This window comes from Macaca mulatta, chromosome 7 (genome assembly GCF_049350105.2).
Source record: "Macaca mulatta isolate MMU2019108-1 chromosome 7, T2T-MMU8v2.0, whole genome shotgun sequence".
In the NCBI taxonomy this organism is placed as follows: Eukaryota; Metazoa; Chordata; class Mammalia; order Primates; family Cercopithecidae; genus Macaca; species Macaca mulatta.
Window position 1 is genome coordinate 1,538,162 of NC_133412.1, and position 25,108 is coordinate 1,563,269.

The 25,108-nt window shown below is 46.5% G+C and overlaps 2 protein-coding genes and 1 long non-coding RNA gene across 12 annotated transcripts in view; 1 reads left to right on the forward strand and 2 right to left on the reverse strand.

The window, feature by feature from the left end:
* The window catches only part of NIPA2 (NIPA magnesium transporter 2), a 35,325-nt gene extending 33,292 nt beyond the window's left edge, over positions 1-2,033 (reverse strand). For 3 of the 8 annotated variants that reach the window (XM_077938297.1, XM_001106204.4, XM_077938299.1), the window contains exons 1-2: positions 1,606-2,033; positions 738-873 (exon numbers count right to left, since the gene is read on the reverse strand). The gene's annotated coding sequence lies outside the window, so the exon portion shown is untranslated. 8 annotated transcript variants of the gene reach the window in all.
* Positions 2,034-10,612: 8,579 nt separating this feature from the next.
* Positions 10,613-25,108, reverse strand: part of NIPA1 (NIPA magnesium transporter 1) — a 96,198-nt gene continuing 81,702 nt past the window's right edge. For all 3 annotated transcript variants that reach the window (XM_077938888.1, XM_077938887.1, XM_001106326.5), the window contains 2 exons: positions 19,956-20,116; positions 10,613-16,606 (listed from right to left, as the gene is read on the reverse strand). In XM_077938888.1, the coding sequence (XP_077795014.1) occupies positions 16,095-16,606; positions 19,956-20,116 (673 nt within the window). In that variant the 3' untranslated portion in view covers positions 10,613-16,094. The remainder of the gene's footprint in view (positions 16,607-19,955; positions 20,117-25,108) is intronic.
* LOC144329812 (uncharacterized) lies at positions 18,509-19,165 on the forward strand. The gene is made up of 3 exons (XR_013395440.1): positions 18,509-18,607; positions 18,647-18,837; positions 19,002-19,165. It is a non-coding gene; the product is annotated as an uncharacterized LOC144329812 (long non-coding RNA).

Here is a 25,108-nt window from a genome sequence, read left to right on the forward strand (position 1 = left end):
GGCCGATAACCTGAGGTCAGGAGTTCGAGACCAGCCTGGCCAACATGGTGAAACCCCGTCTCTACTAAAAACGCAAAAACTAGCCGGCCGTGGTGGCGGACACCTGTAATCCTAGCTACTCGGGAGGCTGAGACAAGAGAATCACTAGAACCCGAGAAGCAGAGGTTGCAGTGGGTAGAGATTGTGCCACTGCAGTCCAGCCTGGGTGACAGAGCAAGACTCCGTCTCAAAAAACAACAAAAACAAACAAACAAAACAACTTTAGAGCTCTTAGTTTTTTACGAAATCTTTACTACTTGGTTTCCACTGCTATCTAAGTTAGCGGAGGCTCACACCTGTAATCCCCGCACTTTGGAGGCCAAGGTGGTTGGATCGCATGAGTTCCGGATTTGGAGACTAGCCGGTGTGAAACATAGTGAAACCCTGGCTCTAAAAAAAGTACAAAAATTAGCCAGGCAAGGTGCCGCACGTCTGTGGTCCCAGCTACTGGGGAGGCTGAGGTGGGAGGACCGCTTGAGCCCGGGAGGCGTAGAGCCCAGATCGCACCCTCTAGCCTGGGGACAGAGCAACACGTTGGCTCAAAAACATTAAATACATAAGCTAGATTTAATTTTTTCCAACCTCTCGCTTGGTTAACAATTTTTTAAAGGAGTACTGTACTTATAAATATTACAGAACCTAAATCTCCAACCCTAACTAGGCAACAATATTAGTTATAAATTACAATTTTAACTTACATGTAATTTTAATATGGTCTCTCTTATGAAAAAAAGGCTCGGAGAGGTTAGAGATGACTTATTCACTCTCATTTCCTCGTAAATACCACCCTTTATTCTCATTTAAAGTCTCAAACCCTGGCCGAGTAGCTCCAGCCTAGAAAGAAGAAAACACAGAAGCAGGCAAAAGACTAAAGTTACTGAGTACGTTTTAAAATTTCGTTACTAGCCTTCATACTCATTTTGTTAACCAATCAACATAAAACCTACTCAACCGAGCATAACTACTGCTTCGACAGGCAGCTTACTGAATGGACACGCTAGACTCTGATTACTTCCTCTTACTAAAAAAAGTATTAACCGGGCACATGGCTATACACAGGATTTCCAGAAACAGAACTTAACATGCAGTCCTGTACAGGAACTGACAACCTAGAAAAGAAACTAAGGAGACACAAACACAAAACTAAACACACAGTTTTGCGCAGGTGTATAGAGAGGGAAATAGGATTCCGTGATTTTACAAAAGGAAATTTAAAAAGCCAGGCTCAAAACGTTACAGCGGACTTCTTAGGCTTAACCGTCAGTTATGATCCCCGCAGCAGCTGAAGCCACCTTCTAAAACTCACCAAGACAAACGAAACTGTTTTAACAAACTTAATGAACATGCGTCCCCCACACGGCCAAAGAGCCAGGCTTCCGTGGGACTGAACCGCAACCCGATTCACGGTGGGTTTCCTCACTGAGGATTACCAGAAAAACCGCTTCCAACTCGGAACACCCGGAAAGGAAAGTTGCCCGGAGAACCCTTCTCCGACACAAGACGGGCGGGTTCGCCCGCAAGTCAGCCCCTTGGCGCCCGCCTGAAAGGAAGGAGTGGCGACCTCACCCTAGCCGGCAGGCCGGCCGCGCGGCTTCCCCTCAGCGGCGCTGCCCGGGGCACCGCGGCTCACACCCCCACACAGGCCGCCCAGTCCTGCGCTCGCACGGCCACCGCCTTCGTCGCCGTCCAGTGGGAGGTGCGAGCATTCGGGGCTGAAGCCGTGCGCACCGCCTCCTCCATGTAGAAGAGCGAGGAAAATCTGCCAAGGACAACCTCCGGCCCCGCCGTCACCACCGCTGCCGGGACCCAGGGCCGGCGCCGGAAAACATAGGCGCGGCTAAATGACGCAAGAGACCGCGCGCGCACGCGCAGTGCCGCGCGACAGACACCCCGCCCCCGGTGCTCTCTCCCGCCGCGTTCCGCTTCCTTTACAAGGCCCGGGTCCGCTGAGCGCGGAGGGCGGGGCGCGTAGCGTGCAGGGGCGGGGACGGCGGCGAGGGACGAGGCTGAAAGGGTAGTAAGCGGTAAAGTATTCTGCTAGGTGCCATTGGCCGATCAGGAGTTCAAAATCAAAGTCCGGCGTGGCGCTTATTTAAAACGCGGATTCTGGGCCAGGTGCGGTGGCTCACGCCTGTAATCCCAGCACTTTGGGAGGCCGAGTTGGGTGGTTCGCGAGGTCAGGAGTTTGAAACCGGCCTGACCAACATGGTGAAACCCTGTCTCCACTGGCCGGGCGCGGTGGCTCAAGCCTGTAATCCCAGCACTTTGGGAGGCCGAGACGGGCGGATCACGAGGTCAGGAGATCGAGACCAACCTGGCTAACACGGTGAAACCCTGTCTCTACTAAAAAATACAAAAAATTAGCCGGGCGTGGTGGCGGGCGCCTGTAGTCCCAGTCACTTAGGAGGCTGAGGCAGGAGAATGGCGTAAACCCGGGAGGCAGAGGTTGCAGTGAGCTGAGATCCGGCCACTGCACTCCAGCCCGGGCAACAGAGCAAGACTCCGTCTCAAAAAAAAAAAAAAAAAAAAAAAAACGAAAATTAGCTGGCCGTGGTGGCGGCGCCTGTAATCCCAGCTACTCCAGGGGCTGAGGCAGGAGAATCGCTTGAACCCGGGAGGCGGAGGTTGCAGTGAGCCGAGATCACGCCACTGCACTCCAGTCTGGGAGACAGAGCGAGGCTCCGTCTCAAAAATAAATAAATAAAAGAAAATGAGGGTTCCCAGGCACAGTCACAGTGTGAAGCTGCATTTAATTGGTGTTCCCGGGCGATGCCATAGGGGAACGGTGCTCCAAAGAGGGCAAGAGGTGGGGAAAGGGTGGATCCAAAGCTGGGGGCGGGACGGGGCGGGGCCCAAATAGCAGCGGTACTTCGACCGCCCGTGGGCGCTTCCTTACTGACCGGATCCCGGAATAGATGCCAGGTTGAGGTTTGGTGAAAGCCTGCCTGGAGACACTGATAGCAGATTGATTGATTGATTGATTGATTTTGAGACGTAGTCTCGCTTCGTCGCCAGACTGGAGTGCAGTGGCACGATCTTGGCTCACTGCAACCTCCGCCACCCCTGGCCAATTTTCGCATTTTTAGTAGACACGGGATTTCACCATGGTTGGTCAGGATGGTCTCGATCTCTTGACCTCGTGATCCACCCGCCTCAGCCTCCCAAAGTGGAGATTTATTTTTCATGAGACGCATAGGAAACCAACTGTTAGGCTATCTTGCCTTGGCTCCTCCTTGAAAGGAGAAATTCCTTGGGACCCACCAACGTGTTTTCAGAAGTAGTCAAAGACAGACCTCATTGGTAAGAAGCAAAGAGTAGCCAGCTAGAGTGAGGCCTCCTAGTAAATCAGTGATTCCTTGGTTGCAGGTGTAGACGTCCCTTAGGAATGTTGTTCCAGGTTGTGACTATACACAAAAACACTATTATATGAAATTCAAGCCAGGCACAGTGGCTCACGCCTCTAATCTCAGCACTTTGGGAGGCCGAGGCGGGCGGATCACCTGAGGTTGGGAGTTCAAGACCTCCCTGACCAACATGGAGAAACCCCATCTCTACTAAAAATAAAAAACTAGCCAGGAGTGGTGGCGCATGCCTATAATCCCAGCTACTTGGGAGGCTGAGGCAGGAGAATTAATTGAACCTGGGAGGTAGAGGTTGCGGTGAGCTGAGATCCGCCATTACACTCCAGCCTGGGCAACAAGAGCGAAACTCTGTCTCAAAAAAAAAAAAAAAAAAAAAAGCCAGGGGCGGTGGCTCATGCCTGTAATCCCAGCACTGGAGGCTGAGGCGGGCGGATCACAAGGTCAGGAGATCGAGACCATCCTGGCGAACATGGTGAAACCCCGTTTCTACTAAAAATACAAAAAATTAGCCAGGCGTGGTGGCGGGCTCCTGTAGTCCCAGCTACTCGAGAGGCTGAGGCAGGAGAATGGTCTGAACCCGGGAGGCGGAGGTTGCAGTGAGCCCAGATCGCACCACTGCACTCCAGCCTGGGCGACAGAGCCAGACTTTGTCTCAAAAAAAAAAAAGAAAGAAAAATTCAAATCTTTTCAGGTGAGGATCTTTGTAAAATGAATTATGCGCTTATTGAAACAAAACCCCAAATATCATTTGTCCTTTTCAGGCTCTAATGCTATTGGACTGTTGTGTTCTAGACTGTATACCCAGCCCCTGACCGCTCTGGTTTTGGTCTAGGTCACTATGCAGCTTCTAATTTTAAAGCTTTTAATCTGCCGTGAGCAATCATCTCAAAACTGGCTCAGAGGACCTGTTGCTTCCTTTGGTCTCAGCCGTGTTTTGGCTAGATGACACTGTCAGATAAGGAGTTATATTGAATATTGAAAGATGGTTGACATGTTGGTCTCAGGCAATGTGGTAGATTGATGAAAAATGACTCCAATTTCCCGCACATTTTGCAGTGACTTTGCAGCTCCAATCTATTTTCTGAATCTGCACTGGCCTTGGGACTGGCTTTGACCAAGAAAATGTGGCAGTTCCAGCCGAAATTATGATGCCTGGACTAGCCTGCTGGAGGAGGGGACCACATGGGGCAAAGCAAGCAGCAAAGCTGCCTGGCTAAATGCTGGCTGACCAGCATTGAGACCAGCCACCGAGCCAAGGTGGGGCAAGTCAGCAAAAGTGCTCCATTATCCCATAAACACATGAGGAAGAATAAATTATTATTGTCTTATTCACTTATTTTGGGGTAGATTGGAATGTAGCAATAACTAACTGATACAGATGTCAACAAACACCTCTAGGACAGAGGTCCCCAACCCCCTGGGCGGCAGACCAGTATGGGGCCGTGGCCTGTTAGGAACCGGGCCACAACAGGAAGTGAAAGGCGGGCAAGCAAGTGAAGCTTCATCTGTGTTTACAGTCTCTCCCCAGTGTTCACATTGCCACCAGAGCTCCTCCTCCCATCAGATCAGTGGCAGCATTAGATTCTCACAGGAGTGCGAACCCTATTGGGAACTGTGTATGGGAGGGATCTAGGTTGCGCGCTCCTTATGAGAATCTGAATAGTGCCTGATGATCTGAGGACACTTTCATCCCAAAAACATCCTCCCCACCCCCAACCATGTCTGTGGAAAAATTGTCTTCTATGAAACCAGTTCTTGGTGCCAAAAGGGTTGGGGACTGCTGCTCTAGGAGGCAGAGGAGTAATGAAGTAGTGGTTTCAGGAATGCTTAGTTGTCGATATGTTAATTTAACCTAACGAATGAATTTGCTTGTCGCTCCTTTCTGCCAGCTGGAGCTCCGCCTCATCTAATCAGCTTTCTGTCATTATCTGGACCTCCCTCTGGACACCTCCTCCCACACTGTACAGTGCATTGTCTTTATAAGTACATATATACCTTGCTAATATGCTGCAGGCTTCTGACATGCCCACATCACTTCTCCAGCCCATGATGTTGTACATCTTGTATACTCTGAGTGTTCAAGCAGTCGCCATGAGATATTAAAGTTTTAAAACTCTTAACTCCTTCTCATACACTGCTGGAAGAATTGTAAAATGGTACCATTTCCTTGGAAAATTGGTTGACAGTTTCCTAAAAAGTTAAACATACACCGACCATATGACCTGGCAGTTCTAAGTATTTACTCAACAGATACGTATCCATAAAAATACTTGTAGGCCAGGCGCAGTGGCTCACGCCTGTAATCCCAGCACTTTAGGAGGCGAGGCGGGTGGATCACAAGGTCAGGAGATCGAGACCATCCTGGCTAACACGGTGAAACCCCGCCTCTACTAAAAATACAAAAAATTAGCCGGGGGTGGTGGCAGCGCCTGTAGTCCCAGCTACTCAGGAGGCTGAGGCAGGAGAATGGTGTGAACCCGGGAGGCGGAGCTTGCAGTGAGCCGAGATCGCACCACTGCACTCCAGCCTGGGGACAGAGCGAGACTCCGTCTCAAAAAAAAAACCCTCAAAAAATAAAAAAAGGCCGGGGAATGAACTGTTGATACATACCTTAACATAGCTGAGTCTCAAAATAATTATGTAAGTGAAACAAGCAGACCAAAAAAACAGTGTGTACTCAACAATGACATTTATATAAAAGCCTAGCAAATGGAAGCTAATGTATAGTGGCAGAAAGCAGATGAATGGGTCCCTAGGAGGAGAGGAGGCAAGGAGGGTGAAGGGATTACAGTGGGTCAAAAAGAAACTTTGGTGTGATGGGGATGTTCGGTGTTTTGTTTCTGGCTGTTTTCATCAAAAGACACTTGTCAAAACTTACCAAATCATACATTTTATATATGTGCAGTTTATTATATGTGAATTATACCCTAATAAAGCTGTTGAAATCTTGTCATTTTTACAGAAGCAAGAAGTCTGGCCTATGCTTCTGTAACAATGACATGATTTCAACAGCTTTAAAACAGTATTTTTAAAAATCATGTATTAGGAAATCAAATAGTTTTCTTACGTATACATTGTTCCCCAATTACTCTTGCATGTTTTGGTTTTGTTACAACAGAAGCATCAGAACGGCACAGCAGATGATCATTTTTTCTTTACCTCAACCCCTATCACTAGTTAAAATTGCCCTTTGTCCTTCCAAAATTAATAGTGGCTTTCCCTGTCATTTTTTTTTTTTTTTTTTTTTTTGAGACGGAGTCTTGCTCTGTCACCCAGGCTGGAGTGCAGTGGCCGGATCTCAGCTCACTGCAAGCTCCGCCTCCTGGGTTTACGCCGTTCTCCTGCCTCAGCCTCCCGAGTAGCTGGGACTACAGGCGCCCGCCACCTCGCCCGGCTCGTTTTTTTGTATTTTTTTAGTAGAGACGGGGTTTCACCGTGTTAGCCGGGATCGTCTCTCGATCTCCTGGCCTCGTGATCCGCCCGTCTCGGCCTCCCAAAGTGCTGGGATTACAGGCTTGAGCCACCGCGCCCGGCCTCCCTGTCATTTTAAAGCATTTGTATTACATAAAAACTTTTCAGTTACTATTATTTAGTTTATTCAAGGCCATCGATGATCTACAAATGTAGTAAGGCATTTTCCAAAACATTTTTTGGGGATAAGCAGGGAGAAACTTTCTGAAAAAATATAGGAGTAACTCAAGGTGAATTGAGGTAGAACAGTAGGACAGTGATTAAAAGCCAGGAGTTGGCTTTTATGAACTGCCTCACTTGGTAAAATGGTAAGTGGATGTGGTCAGCAGAATGCCCAAAGATATCCACGTCCTCACCCTTGAAACCTGTGACTGTGCCACCTGACACGGCAAAAGGGGCTCTGCAGATGCGACTGAGGATCTTGAGAGGTAGCTGACCCTGGATTGTCCATGTGGGCCCAAAGCAGTCATGAAGGTCCTTCCAAGAGGGTGACAGGAGGGTCAGAGTCAGAGAGTAAGCTATGGTGATGGATGAGTGGTGAGAGAGAGATGACATTGCTGGCTTCAAAGATGGAGGAAGGAGCCACGAGGCACGATACAAAGGTGGCCTCCAGAAACCAAAAGAGCAGAGACGAGACTCTCCCCAGGAGCCTCCAGACGGACGTAATCCTGTCTGCACCTTGATTTTAGCCCAGTAAAGCCTGTGTGGAACTTCTAACCTCCAGAACCGTAAGATGATACGTGTGTGTTGTTTAAAGTTACAAGGTATGTAACTTGTGAAGAGCCGTAAGAAAAACTAACACAGTAAGTATGCCAAATTAAGGGAAGGAGAAGATGCTGGGATCCCCCAAATCTTTGTCAAAAATAAAACAGATTCGGTGTTACAGATGAGCAACCTGGTCTGACCTTCTCTCCACCCTCTGCTCCATCCTCTCAGTGATGTTTACAGACTCACTGTGTTTGTTACGTTGTCCACACCACCACTCTCCTGCTCGCCACCATGAGTTCCACTCCTAACTCTTTCTCATGTGCTCGGCCGGAATGAATCCTGTCCTCTTTGAACTGGTAATAGAGAGGTTCCTAGATCTTTTTTTTTTTTTTTTTAATGGAGTTTCGCTCTTTTTGCCCAGGCTGGAGTTCAATGTCGCAATCTCGGCTCACTGCAACCTCTGCCTCCCGGGTTCAAGCGATTCTCCTGCCTCAGCCTCCCGAATAGCTGGGATTACAGGCATGCACCACCACGCCCAGCTAATTATTTATTTTTAGTAGAGACAGGGTTTCTCCATGTTGGCCAGGCTGGTCTCGAACCCCCGACCTCAGGTGATCCACCCGCCTCGGCCTCCCAAAGTGCTGGGATTACATGCCTGAGCTACCGTGCCTGGTCGCCAAGGTACCTACATCTTTTATATCTGTTTCTTGTCTGTGCCTCACCTCTCCAACTAAAAACCTTTTTATTTTTATTTTTTATTTTTTGAGACAGAGTCTCACCCTGTCACCCAGGCTGAAGTACAGTGACACAATCTTGGCTCACTGCAACCTCCACCTCCCGGGTTCAAGCAATTCTTCTGCCTCAGCCTCCTGCATAGCCGGAACCACAGGCCCCTGCCACCACGCTCAGCTAATTTTTGTATTTTTAGTAGAGACAGGGCTTCACCATGTTGGCCAGGATGATCTTGAACTCCTGACCTTGTGATCCACCCGCCTCGACCTCCCAAAGTGCTGGGATTACAGGCGTGAGCCACCGCGCCCTGCCTAAAAACCTTTTTAAAACTATCATGTGAGGTTCAAACTAATGGTGAACAAGTAAGTGTGATGAATACTACACCAAACATGCTGACAATGTCAAAACGAAGGGTCATCAGATGGATGGGATGGACGTAATGAAGCAACACAGAAATTCTAGGACAAGTCCCTTGCAGGGAAGCCTTGGCTAGCAGCTAGCACAAGCTACTCTATAGTAGTAACCAACCAACCCAAGCTTTTGTTCAATGACAGCAGAATTTGGCATTAATACACTTCACAGCCCCAAAAATCTATCTGGAAAGAATTATCCATAGATGCATTTGGTGATTTCATAAAACGTTTAGTCTTGGATTTCTGTATAAGTACACTTTGATGAAAATGTGAATAATTAAATCTTTTGGGATAGAGACTAAGAAAAAAATCTTACTCATTTTTTCTCATTTGATAAAATAACATATAGGACACCAGCGTGAGCAACATAACTAGATCCTGTCTCTACAAACAAATTAAAAAATTACCCAGGTGTGCAGGCACAGGCCTGTAGTCCTAGCTACTAGGGAGGCTGACGCTGGAGGGTCACTTGAGCCCAGGAGTTCGAGGCTGCAGTGAGCTATGACTAAGAGAGTGAGACCCTGTCTCTCAAAACAAAAACAACAACAACAAAAAACAACAAAGACAATTGTAGGACACTAAAGAAGACTAGCAACAAGATTTCTAATGATGCTTGAAGTATGAAAATGTGTTACAATTGTCTCGTTTTCTATGGGTTAAAAATGTAAAATAATATGTAATACAACTCAAAAACATGTCAAAGTTATTAACATATTGAAATAGAGCTGGTTTTATTCAATACTATCACTTCATTGGATCAAGAGATGGTCGCAGGATAGAGAATTTCTGCACACATCATGGATTTGCTCCCGAAGGTAGATGCATAGGTAGACATTTTCTTTTTTTTTCCCCAAGACGGAGTTTCGCTCCTGTCATCCAGGCTGGAGTGCAGTGGTGCGATCTCGGCTCCCTGCAACCTCCACCTCCCGGGTTTAAGTGATTCTCCTGCTTCAGCCTCCAGAGTAGCTGGGATTATAGGCACACACCACCACACCAAGCTAATTTTTGTATTTTTAGTAGAGATGGGGTTTCACCGTGTTGGCCAGGCTGGTCTCAGACTCCTGACCTTGTGATCCGCCCGCCTCAGCCGCCCAAAGTGCTAGGATTACAGGCGTGAGCCACCACACTTGGCCTGTTTTTTGTTTTTGTTTTTTTGAGATGGTGTTTTGCTCTTGTTGCCCAGGCTGGAGTGCAGTGGTGCGATCTCGGCTCACTGCAACCTCTACCTCTCTCCTGCCTCAGCCTTCCAAGTAACCGGGATTACAGGCATGTACCACCACTCCCGGCTAATTTTGTATTTTTAGCAGAGACGAGGTTTCTGCACGTTGGTCAGGCTACTCTCGGACTCCCGACCTCAGGTGATCCGCCTGCCTCGGCCTCCCAAAGTGCTGGGATTACAGGCGTGAGCCACCGCGCCTGGCCCATAGGTAGACATTTTCTACACTGTTATGGAGATCTAGAGGCTAGTCATTTCTTTTATTTTTTTTTTTTTTTGAGATGGAGTCTCGCTCTGTTGTCCAGGCTGGAGTGCAGTGCTGTGATCTCGGCTCACTGCAACCTCTACCTCCCAAGTTCAAGTGATCCTTCTGCTTCAGCCTGCTGAGTAGCTGGGACTACAGGTGTGTACCACCATGCCTGGCTAATTTTTGTATTTTTTAGTAGAGATGGGGTTTTACCATGTTGAGCAGGCTGGTCTCAAACTCCTGGCCTCAAGTGATCCACCCACCTCAGTCCCTCAAAGTGCTGGGATTACAGGCATGAGCCACTGTACCCACCCTAGGCTACCCGTTTCTAAAAAGAGGATAGGAAAAATGTGAGGAACTGGGATGACCTGGAACCTGAGACTACATAAGCATTTCAAGTAAAGGGAAAAAAAATCAACAAATGTTCAGCTAGAAATAAGTTATTTTATTTTAAAACACATACAGATTAATAAATATTACTGGAAAACTTAATAGCCTTTTTATTTACATGAGGCAATTAACAACATGCTATGACTACATCTATAAAGCAAAATATAAGCAGGTCTTAGCCATGGACACATGTGTCTATGTATGCTAATTGGAAGCTCCCCAATACATTTATATGACAAAACTTTTACACAACCAATCAACATTTGACTTTTTTTTTTATCATCTTCCTCTCTTTCACGATTATACTCCGTTTTTCAAGAAAATCAGTTATCCTTTGAAAAGGCAAAACACTCAAGCCACTGAAAAACAATATCTAAATTTTTGTAAAGTGCAAAAATACTAAGGTGGGGGGCAATTATTATATTCTGACAAATAAATATTCTGAACTTTTCAACATGACCCTTTGGCACTAGTGGTTTGGGAGCCCTGACATTCGCCTGGTGTCAGTTCAGCATCAGGGCTGAGCTGCTTGGAAGCAGGAAGTTCAGCATCATTTATTCCAAATCCAGTGTAATAGAATCCACGTGTTTCACAGGCCATGAAATCTTTTTCAGAACACAGACCTCGGCCAATGTCAGGAGCCCATCACGCCATCGGAAGGTGATCTTTCTGTGCGGCTTTCTTAAGTCCCTGTTTAATTTCCATATTTTACAATAGAACATATAAAACCCTTTCTTTTAAAACAAAAAAAGGAAAACTAAAGCTTCATGGACTCATGCAAACTTTACACCCGGCGCTTCCTTTGCTTTCTCAGCACGTGAGGCTGTGTGTTCTACAGCACGGTCCCGAGCGGACTCCACGGTCCGTGAAAGCGGAGTTTCCACTGTGCCACTCCCGGGCACTTCTGAACACGGTGCTCTCAGCTCAGGCCACCAGAACGCTGCGGAAAGCGCCGGTGTTTTAGAAACAATTGGGAGAACCATCCCACCCCTTTAGAGGTAGAAAAACTGAGGCACAGAAAGGTTAAGAGACTCACCTATGTTTGCACGATTTAGGGAAAAATACAGAAAAGAAGAAAAACCTCCTCCTCCCTGGCTCGCGCTCTGGGCCCCGGACTCTGCTTTTTAAACGCTTTGGGTACATGTGAAATAGATGTTTATTTACACGATCCTTGTTCTACTGAATATCAACTTTTTACTAGACAACATATTTTAATGTAACAAAGTTACATTTTCTTAAAATATAATTATTTTCCTGCATGTGAGGAATGTGTATGAAAACAAATGAGCAGTGATAGTGGGCCAAATTCTCATTGCTGTTCCTGTAATTCTGAACCTTTTCAAGTATACAAGGGAGGTATAAGAATCTGGCCAGATGTGAAACATCACCTATAAGCTAAAGGACAGACCCTTAAAATTCACCACCAGTACAACTGTGAGGTGGAAATGAGGAATACAAAAAATTGAGGTATTTTCTATGAAAAACTGTCTTGTGTGTGACTGGTGTGCAAATTGGTCTTTTCTTTCCAACTCACATTAACAGAATCTACCTATGAATATGAGTAAAACTGATGAAAAATGAACACGGATATGTCCTTGGGAGGAAGGTCCCTGTTAAGGAGTCAATGACACATTTTTGGTCCCTGAGTAGGCAAAACACCAAGACTCCATCCAATCCTGCCTGATGGGCGAACAACCTCCTTGGTGTCAGACACCATGAAAAGGACAACTTCAGAGCACGGAAGCTAATCCATGCCGTCGGGAACAGACCTTAAACTGAAATGTTCTCTTTCTAGTTTCCTGCTTGGTGGCAGGAAGCCTAAGTCAGGATCCAGCAGGCGGCAGAGCGGTGCGATGGGAGGGGCTCTGGGAACCACGGGAACAGTCTCTCCCCTCTTCTGGGTTAGCGGAGCAGCTTGAAAAAGAGGAATCTCCCCACCAGACAGAAGGGCAGCAGCCTGTCCCCATCACACCTGTTTCCACGGACCAGGTGTCCGTGCACACCTGGGAGACACTGCATCTCCCAAGTCTAGAACTGGCCCCTGGAAGTTGAGCACAACATTTACAAAGAGCTGAGTCGTCTAGGAAGAAGGAACGCAAGACGACTGCACAAGTGAACGGTGCTCACTTCTATCAGAAAACAGATGTGAACCCCAAAGAAGAGCAAACACCAACATATTCCTGCTGGGATGAACTTCTGGAAGGACAACTGGGTGGAGCAAATTGGCTTGAAGAGCAGGAATTGAAAGAGTTTTCCTTATTGCTGAACAAAGAGCTGCAAAGTATATTCCACTAACATTCTAATAGGAAAACACCGCAATGAGGGCTGAGCAAGGCCACCAGAACACTGGGTTCCTCCCCAAGGTCCCCAGCATGGGCAGGGCCTTGTTCCATGTGGCAGGGGAAGGACCGCCCTCTCCAGCACCTTCTCCACAGAGATGGCGTCCTCCTGCCAACCGGGAAGATGCTCCGGGGGGGGGGGGCTCTGTGGTGCTGGGTTAGGGTTAGAATCCTTAATTGGCCCTACCTTTGATTAATGAGCAGAACAGGAAGCAATCTCTTCAAATGCAAATATTCAGAGTTTGAGAAAACAAGGCATTGCCCAAGAAGAGGAGAGAAATGGCCTATTTAAGTATCTATCAAGAGGAAATCTGCACATTGTGATCAAAACCTTTGATTTTAGAGGATGCCTGAAAACAAGTATACAGTAAGCATCTTTTTTTTCAAAGAATAGTATAATAATGAAAATATTTCAAGTACATTTGCTTTTGGAAAGACTACTAAGAGATCGATCCATGTTCTAGGCCCTCCCCCAAAGTTCTCACTTTGGGGCTTTTTTTTTTTTTTTTCATTTCCAAATGAATGATGAAAACATAAATTTTTTAAATAAATACTATTAAATCAGAAGTTATATGCTCTATATTCAATTTGAAAATTAGACTGTTCAACCACTGGTCATGTCATTTACTTTGAGGCTGGTGTCACGTGTTTGAAAAATAATGGATAATATGAACTTTGTTTCACTGGAAGAAAAGCTGTGTATCCTACTGAAGTATCTGCTGAACAGAGATAAACCTGAAAGATTGTAACTGTCCCAGGACCAGTCACCTTCAAGGGGAAAAGAGCTATTAATACTTTGAGATTTTGTTTCACTTTAAGAAAGTTATAGAGCAGATCATCAGGTATCACCTCTCAGTATCAATGGTGTAATTGTGGATTAAAATTATACTAAGGTACACCAACAGCTGCATTTAAACTAAATTTCACATGAAAGCTGTAGCGACACAAACGTGATAATTTTCATGTGACACGTGAACTTGTTAGCCACGTGTATTCTTTGAATATCTCACACTCCTTACCTAGGAAACAAAAGTATATTGATACTGCTACATTACATTTTCACAAAGTTCCTAAAAGCACTGATGATAAAAAACAAAACCTGCTAATGGACTTTGAGCATTTGCTAACCATCCATTAAGAGAGGATTTACAATTTTTAAAAACAATTTTGTTGCTGCTCTTAGTTCACAAATCACTGACAACTCATGGTCATCACGCACACTTTTAATTCATAAAGGATTTTTCTCTATATATTAAACTAGTCTCATTTTATTTAGCCTCTTCACTCAACACTTTAGGAAGCTATTCCTTGAGACTTTAGAAATGTTCTTTTTGCCTACAAAAACACATTTTTTCTCACTGAGGAACTTTAATTGGGTATTATTAAATTTTATGTTCTACTTCACCTAATCCACTGGACCCAAACCCATCTTTCAACTTGGCATAGTCCCCCACTGAGATAAAACACTGGCCATGAAGTACATGACACCGTGGTGAAGTATTTGCATCACTTCATGCTTTGCTCCCATTCGGAACACATGGATGGGAACATTACAGAGAATGACCTCTTTGATTCAAATACTGGCATAATTAATGGCTCTTTTGCAATTAAGACATATAATGAGAGGTTAGATAAGGAACTCCAGGACGCTCTGCCATTGCAAACAACAAGGAGACGGCTACATCCATTGGCTTTTTGTTATAAATTCTTTTGTAAACTGTTGTGTTGCAGTCTGTAGAAACTAGCCTAACCTCAATTGTGTCCTTTAACCTGTTCCTGTGTGACAGGGTACTTGATTTATGAGCTGTTGAACAGGTTTTCTCCCACTTAGCCTTATTATCAAGTTACCTGATGTATTTCTTCTGAATGGCCATAAATGCTTGCTGATAAAGAATGTGGATCTATTTGATACTGGATCCCAGGTACATAGATTGAATACAAATAATACCTCATGCTACTTAAATCAACTGTCTTTAGTTGGACAATAATCACATGTTAAGTGGGTCCATTTGCTCTAATGTGTCTTTAGTCTTGACTATCTTCCAATGAATATACAATCATGCACCACGTAACCATGTTTCTGTCAAAGACACACCACTTACACGTGGGTGGTCCCACTGGATTATAATGCCACAGTTTTACTGTACCCTTTGTGTTTGGAAACACAAATACTCACCACTGTGTTACAACTGCCTGCAGTATTCAGTGCAGTCACATGCCGTACAGGTGCGTAGCCCGGGAGCAACAGGCTGTGCCACTGGCCTGGGTGGGTAATAGGTGGCCCATCTAGGTTTGTGTAAGTGCACTCCATGATGTTCACACAATAAAGTCACCTTACAATGCATTTCTTAGAATGTTTCCCTGTCATTAAGTGACACGTGACTGTATTATTTCTAACTGCCTTATACATTTATAACTTGAATATTGAAATATTAAAGCATACTCAAGGAAGTTGCATTATTCTAATCTAAGAACATATACACAGTAATAGTTAAATTAAGTTAATAATTCAAGTGATAAAGGCACTGAAATTGATTTGAGCTATTGAAAAGTCATCCTGCCAGTGGAACACTCCATCATTAACTCTTCTCTCTCTCTCTATTTACTATTTAAATGTCTTGGGTGGGGGTGGGGGTCGAAGAGTCAACTGGTCAGAGGATTAAAAACAATTCAATGTATATGCCTCTTATTTAGATGACATACTTGAATGTTATACATGCTTAATGCAAACCAACGCAACTACAGACACATTCACTGTACAGCGCCAGAGTTCAAGACAACAATCTCTCATTTCCAAAGTAGTCTAAGTAAAAATATCTCTGCTATCCTGTAACAACTAACCAGAAAGAGCCCATCTTTTCCTGTTTAAATCATGTTAAAATGTTTTAAAAGAAGAGAATATTCATGAAAGCTTCCAGGTTAATGGAAATGAAAATGAGATTCGTCTCATCAGAGAGAGATGGTGCCAGGCAACCGCTGGGCACCTTTGGGCTGCAGAGGGCTGGCTGGGCCTCTGCTCTGGTGCTGAGCCGTGCTCCCCGCTGTCCACCAGACCACCTGTTACTCTCCAGTCAACTCTAACACCATGATCGAGGACCTCTTCTACTTCACATCCAATCGGGGCCAGAAACCACCTCCAACGCCTGTTCCTCGAACCATCCAAGCCCCTGTTGCAATCTAGTCTGTTTTCATATTAGATTTGTTCATCTCCCCAAGGTTGAAATTGAACTCTTTGAACACCTGTATAAGGACAATCCCCACGGAGACGGTCGTGAATCCACAGGCCATCCCCAAGAAGTCCACCAGGCCCACGTTGCTCCACTCCCGAAAGAGGATGGCCGAGGCCAGCAGGACCAGCGTGGTAAACACGACGTAGTAGATGGCCCCGAACACCGAGGAGTCGAAGCACTCCAGCGCCTTGTTGATGTACCTGAACTGGACGATGATGCTGCAGCCGAGCACGGCCAGGAGCACCAGGCACAGGCAGAGGGCTCTCTGGCTGGACGGGTTGTTATGCAAGATGTCTTGGGCCGCCAGCCCGATGCCCTTGGTGGAAGGCACGGTGAAACTGCCCAGCAAGGAGCAGATGCTGATGTAGACCATGATGTTGGTGGGCCCGTGGGCCGGCGCGATCCAGAAGATGAGCAGCAGCAGCATGAGCAGCACGATGCACAGGTAGCCCACAAACACTGGAACACAGACGGCACACGGTCACCCGGCAGCCGCCGCCCAGCAGCCGCAACCCAGGAGGTAGACTGGGGCAGCACCCGTGCCCCTACCCGCCGCCCGCCTCTACTGCGGCACAGCCCTGGGGGGCATGTGGGCTCCGGCTTGAATTTACCAGATCCACTGATTTCATTCCACAACATTATTCCCATCACTTTCACTGTTAAAACATTTACAGCCAGGCGCGGTGGCTCACACCTGTAATCCCAGCGCTTTGGGAGGCCGAGGCAGGCAGATCAGGAGGTCAGGAGATCGAGACTATCCTGGCTAACATGGTGAAACCTTCTTCTCTACTAAAAGTACGAAAAATTAGCCGGGCGTGGTGGCGGGCGCCAGTAATCCCAGCTACTCAGGACGCTGAAGCAGGAGAATCGCTTGAACCCGGGAGGCAGAGTTGCAGTGAGCCGAGATCGTACCACTGCACTCCAGCCTGGGCGACAAAGCGAGAGTCTATCTCAAAAAAAAAAAAAAAAATTTACAGCTCCTAAATGTTTACATGGTTCTCTATCAGAACCATTCTCCGTTTTTTTTGTTGTTTGTTTTGTTTTTTTGAGACGGAGTTTTGCTCTTTGTTGTCCAGGATGGAGTGAAATAGCGTGATCTCTGCTCACTGCAACCTCTGCCTCCCAGGTTCAAGCGATTCTCCTGCCTCAGCGTCCTGAGTAGCTGGGATCACAGGCACCCGCCGCCACGCTTGGCTATCATATTTTCAGGAGAGACAGGGTTTCACCATGTTGGCCAGGCTGGTCTCAAACTCCTGACCTTACGTGGTCCGCCGTCCTTGGCCTCCCAAAGTGCTGGGATTACAGGCGTGAGCCACCGCGCCCAGCCTAGAACCATTCTCTTAACAATGCAAGTCAATGAAGATGCTCCAAGGTTTCAAAAAAGCACCTGGAAATCCAGGGGGCGGGGTAAGGCTGGGGACAGGAGGGAGGACTATAAGCTGTGGGGGCATTTGTGGGTTTTTCAATGATTGGGGGCTGCACCCAGTGGGCAGAGGCATGTGTAGACAGCAACCCCAATTCCCATCAAAATCATCCTTTTCTCCTTACAACTTCTGCATGTCTCCTTGGACTTGTAACTGAAAAACATACTTAGAATAATCAGAGCCTAGAAACTAATTTTATGTATGAAACAAAGTAATTTTTGCATGGATTTAATATACGCTGAATTTTTCAGAAATGCCACTTCCATGTAAATTGAGGGAGGATTGTTCTTTCTTTGATCAAAGCTTGATTAAGAGTTATGCTCCATCCTGTAATCCCAGCACTTTGGGAGGCCGAGACGGGCGGATCACGAGGTCAGGAGATCGAGACCATCCTGGCTAACACGGTGAAACCCCGTCTCTACTAAAAAATACAAAAAACTAGCCGGGCGAGGTGGCTGGCGCCTGTAGTCCCAGCTACTCGGGAGGCTGAGGCAGGAGAATGGCGTGAACCCGGGAGGCGGAGCTTGCATTGAGCTGAGATCCGGCCACTGCACTCCAGCCTGGGCGACAGAGCGAGACTCCGTCTCAAAAAAAAAAAAAAAAAAAAAGAGTTATGCTCCATCTGAGGATCATTTTGTTGATGGTAAGACCTCAAGTGTCCAAGTCAATAAAACGACACCTCCTGTCAGTCTGTATCTGCAGCTACCAGATTCTCAACCACTCCTCACAAGGTGTGGGGCTGGCCAGCTTCAACAGGTCTTCTCTTGTAGGGGGACCTGAGCATTTACGTATTGAAATGGATGTTTTGTTTTAAAGTATCGTCCTGGTATTTCTCCTTTATATTACAGTGAGGGCATTAAATTGACGGTTTGAAATTACGTGTATAAGGAGGTTGTGTTCTCTGTGAAACCCATTCCAAGATCACAAATGGACCTGAGAGGGCTGGGAACTGCTGGCTATGCAAACCGGCAAGTGTGGACAAGAAAACCAGCAAGTGTGGACAACAAAACCAGTGAGTGTGGACATGCAAACCAGGGTGTGAACATGCAAACCAGGGTGTGAACATGCAAACCAGGGTGTGAACATGCAAACCAGGGTGTGGACATGCAAACCAGCGAGTGTGGACACACAAACCAGCGAATGTGGACAAGAAAACCAGCGAATGTGGCCAAGAAAACCAGTGAGTGTGGACATGCAAACCAGGGTGTGGACATGCAAACCAGGGTGTGAACATGCAAACCAGGGTGTGGCTATGCAAACCAGCAAGTGTGGACAAGAAAATCAGCAAGTGAGGACAAGAAAACCAGCGAGTGTGCACAAGAAAACCAGCAAGTGTGCACAAGAAAACTAGCGAGTGTGGACAAGCAAACCAGGGTGTGAACATGCAAAAGAGGGTGTGGACATCCACACTTGCTGGACAAGAAAACCAGCAAACTGATGTGGAGGCAGTTTTGTGCTGGCACCTGCCTAAACTTGTTGGTAAGCAACACAGGGTAGCCTACTTACAGTGAAATCTATACTTTAAGTCTATTGTAATCATGTAGAGAGTAGTTTTTAATGCACTCCAAAAAAAAAAAAAAAAAGAAAGAAAAGAGAACAGGCCCAGTGGCTCACGCCTGTAATCCCAGCACTTTGGAAGGCCAAGGTGGGCGGATCACGAGGTCAGGAGATCGAGACCATCCTGGCTAACACGACGAAACCCTGTGTCTACTAAAAATACAAAAAAAAATTAGCTGGGCATGGTGGCGGGTGCCTGTAGTCCCAGCTACTCGGGAGGCTGAGGCAGGAGAATGGCCTGAACCCAGGAGGCAGAGCTTGCAGTGAGCGAAGATTGCGCCACTGCACTCCAGCCTGGGCGACAGAGTGAGACTCTGTCTCAAAAAAAAAAAAAAGAAATTATGTCAAAAAATATATAAACAGGGCTATATGAGGAATCTAAACGTAAGAGATGCCAGGCCTTTGTCCTCACAGAGCTTCATGCTGGAGGGAGCGAAGTGCTGAGGTGGAGACAGAGCGGGCACACCAGGAAAGGCATGTGGGGAGGGGCGGGTGGCAGTCAGACTTGGGAGGGTGGCCCAAGGGGAGCCACTGTGGGAAGGGAAGGTGCCCATGCACAAGGTCCCAGAAGAGAACCTGAAGGAATGCCAGGCCACGGAGGCTCCCCCCAGGACGTGAGGATCAGGAAGGAGGGTGAGGGCAGAGGGCCAGCCTGTGAGCGCAGCCCACTGACGCACGTGCCCAGAGAACGCAGATCTACAGTAACAGATCAGGGTGGACACACGGTTCCTCTGCCCTGCCAGGAAGTGTCCAATTTGAAGACGTGGTTAAAAAAGTTGGGACTCCTAGTGCAAACTTTCTTGGCAGTGCTGCTAGAAAGGAATTACCTGGGTTGGTCAGCTTCTCCTCCAGTTCAGCCTGAGTCGTCACACTCTCAGACTTTGGGGAGTGGATAATCAGCACAACAGAGCCTGCACAGCTTAGCAGGCACCCCAACTTGCCCAAGATGTTGAGCTTTTCCTTCAGGAGATAGGAAGCTAAAATGGACCTTTATTGAAAAAAGAGAAATCATTCAAGGTTAAATCAAATTACCTGACCTTTCTTCTAATAGCAGATATTTTATCTAGAAAAACCATTTTCTTTTTCTTCTTTTTTTCCCTTTAAGAGACCACCTCTCACTCTGTTGCCCAGGCTAGAGTGCAGTGTGCAATCATAGCTCACCACAGGCTTAAACTCCTGGGCTCAAGTGATCCTCCTGCCTCAGCCACTGGAGTAGCTGGGACTACAGGTGCATGCCACCACACCCGGCTAATTTTTTAAAAATTTTGTGTAGAGACTGGGTCTCACTGGATTGCCCAGGCAAGTCTCAAACTCCTGGGCTCAAACAATCCTCTTGCCTTGGCCTCCCAAACTGCTGGAATTATAGGTGTGAGCCATCATGCCTGGCCAGGATTTTCACACCAATTCCATGTATAACCACTACGTAGTTAATGATACACATTACTTACACCACTATATTACTATGTCAGCACATACAAAATATATCAGAGTATAAAAAGTTTTATGATTGACCAAAAATAAAAGCAATGCTTCCTTACTTATAAAAGGAACCAATCAAAAATACTAATATCGATGCTACGTGGAAAAGTAGGGTGCAAAAACTGTCAAAATAATTATAAGTAATGCAGGATGAAAACACAAAAGAAGTGAAAAAAGCACAAACAAAAGAAAAAATAAACATGCTAACAGTAATTGCAGTATAGTAGAAGTAGTAGGGGTGGTTATTTCCTCTAACACTGAAAACTTTTAAAAAGTGGTCACATTACTAATGCATTCTTCAATAACATCTACAATCTTCAGGCTGCTAACGTGTTTCTTCTCTTATTCCCCTGTGTAGTTATCAGTATACAATCTGAATTGGAACACCTTGCCCTCAGTAAGTCACCGGACTGGTCATTCTCACTTTACTCATGTCTGTGCTGAAGACGGTCGGAAAACAGGAACGTCCAGGAGGCCATACCAGGCTCAGGTACGGACCGGCTTACTTCCTGTAACATTATTTTAAAAATAAGGAAACTTGAGCCTCAGAAAGGGTCAGCATTGAACCTAAGGCCACAAAGCTAACAAGAGATACAAGCATGGTGGTGACACACCTGCAGGTCCTCAACGGCCTGCTTTCCCCTTGTACCGCTTCACATCCTTGTCCCTAGACAGCCTATTCTTGAGAAGCTCCCAACAGTGTCGTTGGGGAAAGAAGCATCATCACTGAAAGAAACAACAAAAGACATACGAATACACGACTAGATGTTGAATAGAGAAGCTCCATTGAGTAGCTGCTGAAAAAAGTAGAAGCCAGAAACGCAGGGGGCTCACAGGGCAGGAAGTGGGCCTGGAACTGGCCTGGAACAGGGTGGACTATGACAAGGTGGGAAAGGGCTGCCATGCACCAAAGGGGAAAGTATGAGCCATAAGGCCAAATCATCTCTTACTCCATTGTGGAATACCAGAGGACAGTGCCATTTTCATTCATTCATTCATTTATTGAGACAGAGTCTCACTCTGTCACCCAGGCTAGAGTGCAGTGGTGCGATCTCAACTCACTGCAACCTCTGCCTCCCGGGTTCAAGCGATTCTCCTGCCTCAGCCTCCCGAGTAGCTGGGATTACAGGTGCTCACCACCAGGCCCCGGGTGATTTTTTTATTGTAGAGATGGGGTTTCACCATGTTGGCCAGGCTGGTCTCAAACTCCTGAACTCAAGTGACTCACCTACCTCGGCCTCCGAAAGTCTGGGATTATAGGCATAAGCCACTGCGCCTGGCCGACAGTGCCATTTTTAATTGGGTTATCTGACTTTTTACTGATGCATTGTAAGAGTTTTTGTTTCATTTTGTTTCGTTTTTTTGAGACAGTTTCTCTCTTCTTGCCCAGGCTGGAGTGCAATGGCGCAATCTCGGCTCAATGCAACCTCTGCCTCCTGGATTCAAACAATTCTCCTGCCTCAGCCTCCCAAGTAGCTGGATTACAGGCATGTGCCACCATGCCAGGCTAACTTTTTGTATTTAGTATAGATGGTGTTTCACCATGTTGGCCAGGTTGGTCTCGAACTCCTGACCTCATGATCCACCTGCCTTGGCCTCCCAAAGTGCTGGGATTACAGGTGTGAGCCACTGTGCCTGGCAAAAGTTTTTATATATTCTAACTACAAGTCCCTTATCAGACATATACTTTGAAATTTTTTCTCCCACTCCATGAGTTTTCAATTCATTGCTGGCATCCTTTTAAGCACAAAAATTTTTAATTTTGATGATATCCAATGTATCTATTTTTCTTCTATTGTTTGTGCTTTTGTGCTTTAAGTGTCATACCTAGGAAACCATCACCTAATCCAAGGTCATAAAGACTTACACCTATGTTTACTTCTAAGGGTTTTACAAGTTTAGTTCTTACATCTAAGTCTTTGATTTGTTCTTAGTTGACGTCTGTATACGGTGTGAGGCAGGAGCGCACTTTCATTCACTTGCAAGTGGATATCCACCTGGCTTAGCATCATGTGTTGAAAAGACTATTCTTTCCCCCACTAAATTGTCTTGGTACCACTGGCAAAAATCAATTGACTGTAAACGTGAGCGTTTGTTTCTAGAATCTCAATTATATTCTATTGATTTACATGTCTTTCCTTATCCCAGTACCACATTGGGTTTTTGTTTGTTTGGGTATTGAGATGGACTCGCTCTGCCACCTAGGCTGGAGGATAGGGGCATGATCACAGTTAACTGTAGCCTCCAACTCCCAGGCTCAAGCAATCCTCCTGCCTCAGCCTCCTGAGTAGCTAGGACCACAGGTATGTGCCGTATGCCTGACTAATTTTTTACAGGGATGGGGGTTTCACTACGTTGCCCAGGTGACCACACTGTTTTGATTACTGTAGTTTCATACAGTGTTGTGAAACCGGGAAGTGTGAGTTCTCCAACTTTGTTGTTGTATTTCAAGATTGTTTTCTCATTTTGAGTCCCTTCCAAATCCTATGAATTTTATGATCAGTGTGTCATTTTCTGTAAAGAATTCAGCTAGGCCGGGCGCGGTGGCTCAAGCCTGTAATCCCAGCACTTTGGGAAACCGAGACGGGCGGATCACGAGGTCAGGAGATCGAGACCATCCTGGCTAACACGGTGAAACCCCGTCTCTACTAAAAAATACAAAAAAAAACTAGCCGGGCGAGGTGGCGGGCGCCTGTAGTCCCAGCTACTCGGGAGGCTGAGGCAGGAGAATGGTCTAAACCCGGGAGACGGAGCTTGCAGTGAGCTGAGATCCGGCCACTGCACCCCAGCCTGGGCGACAGAGCAAGACTCTGTCTCAAAAAAAAAGAATTCAGCTACGAGTTTGATATAAATTATATTGAGTCTGTAGATGAATATGGGACTACTGCCATCTGAACAATATTAATTCTGATCTGTAAATATGGACAATTTACTTAGGTCTTCTTTAATTTCTTTTAAGAGGGTTTTTATAGATTTTGGAGTATGAGTTTTGTACTTCCTTTGTTAAATTTATTCTTTTATTTTTTGAGACAGAGTCTCGCTCTGTCGTCCAGGCTGGAGTGCAGTGGCACGATCTCGGCTCACTGCCAGCTCCGCCTCCCAGGTTCACGCCATTCTCCTGCCTCGGCCTCCCGAATAGCTGGGACTACAGGCTCCCACCACCATGCCTGAGTAATTTTTTGTATTTTTAGTAGAGATGGGGTTTCACCATGTTAGCCAGGATGGTATCGATCTCCTGACCTTGTGATCCGCCCACCTGGGCCTCCCAAAGTGCTGGGATTACAGGCGTGAGCCACCGCGCCCGGCCAGTTAAATTTATATTTAAGTATTTCATTCATTTTGGTGCTACTGTATATGAAATTGCTTTCTTAATTTCATTTTTGGTTTGCTTACTGCTACTGTACATAGATGTAATTTTTTTTTTTTTGAGATGGAGTTTCGCTCTTGTTACCCAGGCTGGAGTGCAATGGCCTGATCTCGGCTCACTGTACCCCTGCCTCCTCGGTTCAAGCAATTCTCCTGCCTCAGCCTCCCGAGTGGCTGGGATTACAGGCATGTGCCACCATGCCTGGCTCATTTTGCATTTTTACGAGAGATGGGGTTTCACCACATTGGTCGGACCGATCTCAAATTCCTTACCTCAGGTGATCCACCCACCTCAGCCTCCCAAAGTGCTGGGGTTATAGGCGTGAGCCACCGCGCCTGGCAGATGTAATTTTTTTTTTTTTTTTGGAGATAGAGTCTCACTCTGTCGCCCAGGCTGGAGTGCAGTGGCACAATCTCGGCTCACTGAAACCTCCACACATCCCTGGTTCAAGTGATTCTCCTGCCTCGGCCTCCCGAGTAGCTGGGACTACAGGCATGTGCCACCACGCCTGGTTAGTATTTTTTGTATTTTGGTTGAGACAGGGTTTCACCATGTTGGCCAGGCTGGTCTCAAACTCCTGACCTCAAGTGATCTGCCCGTCTCAGCCTCCCAAAGTGCTGGGATTACAGGCATGAGCCACTGCGCCCGGCCTCAGACATAATATTTATATATTGATCTTGTGTCCATCAACCTTGCTAAACTTATTAGTTCTTTTTTTTTTTTTTTTTTTTTTTTTTGAGACGGAGTCTCGCTCTGTCGCCCAGGCTGGAGTGCAGTGGCGCGATCTCGGCTCACTGCAAGCTCCGCCTCCCGGGTTCACGCCATTCTCCTGCCTCAGCCTCCCGAGTAGCTGGGACTACAGGCGCCCACAACCGCGCCCGGCTAATTTTTTGTATTTTTAGTAGAGACGGGGTTTCACCGTGGTCTCGATCTCCTGACCTTGTGATCCGCCCGCCTCGGCCTCCCAAAGTGCTGGGATTACAGGCGTGAGCCACCGCGCCCGGCCAACTTATTAGTTCTAATAATTTCTTAGTTGACTCTTTAGGACGCTCTATACAAGATCAGGTCCTCAGCCAGGTGTTGTGGCTCATGCCTGTAATCCCAGCATTTTGGGAGGCTGAGGTGGGTGGGTCA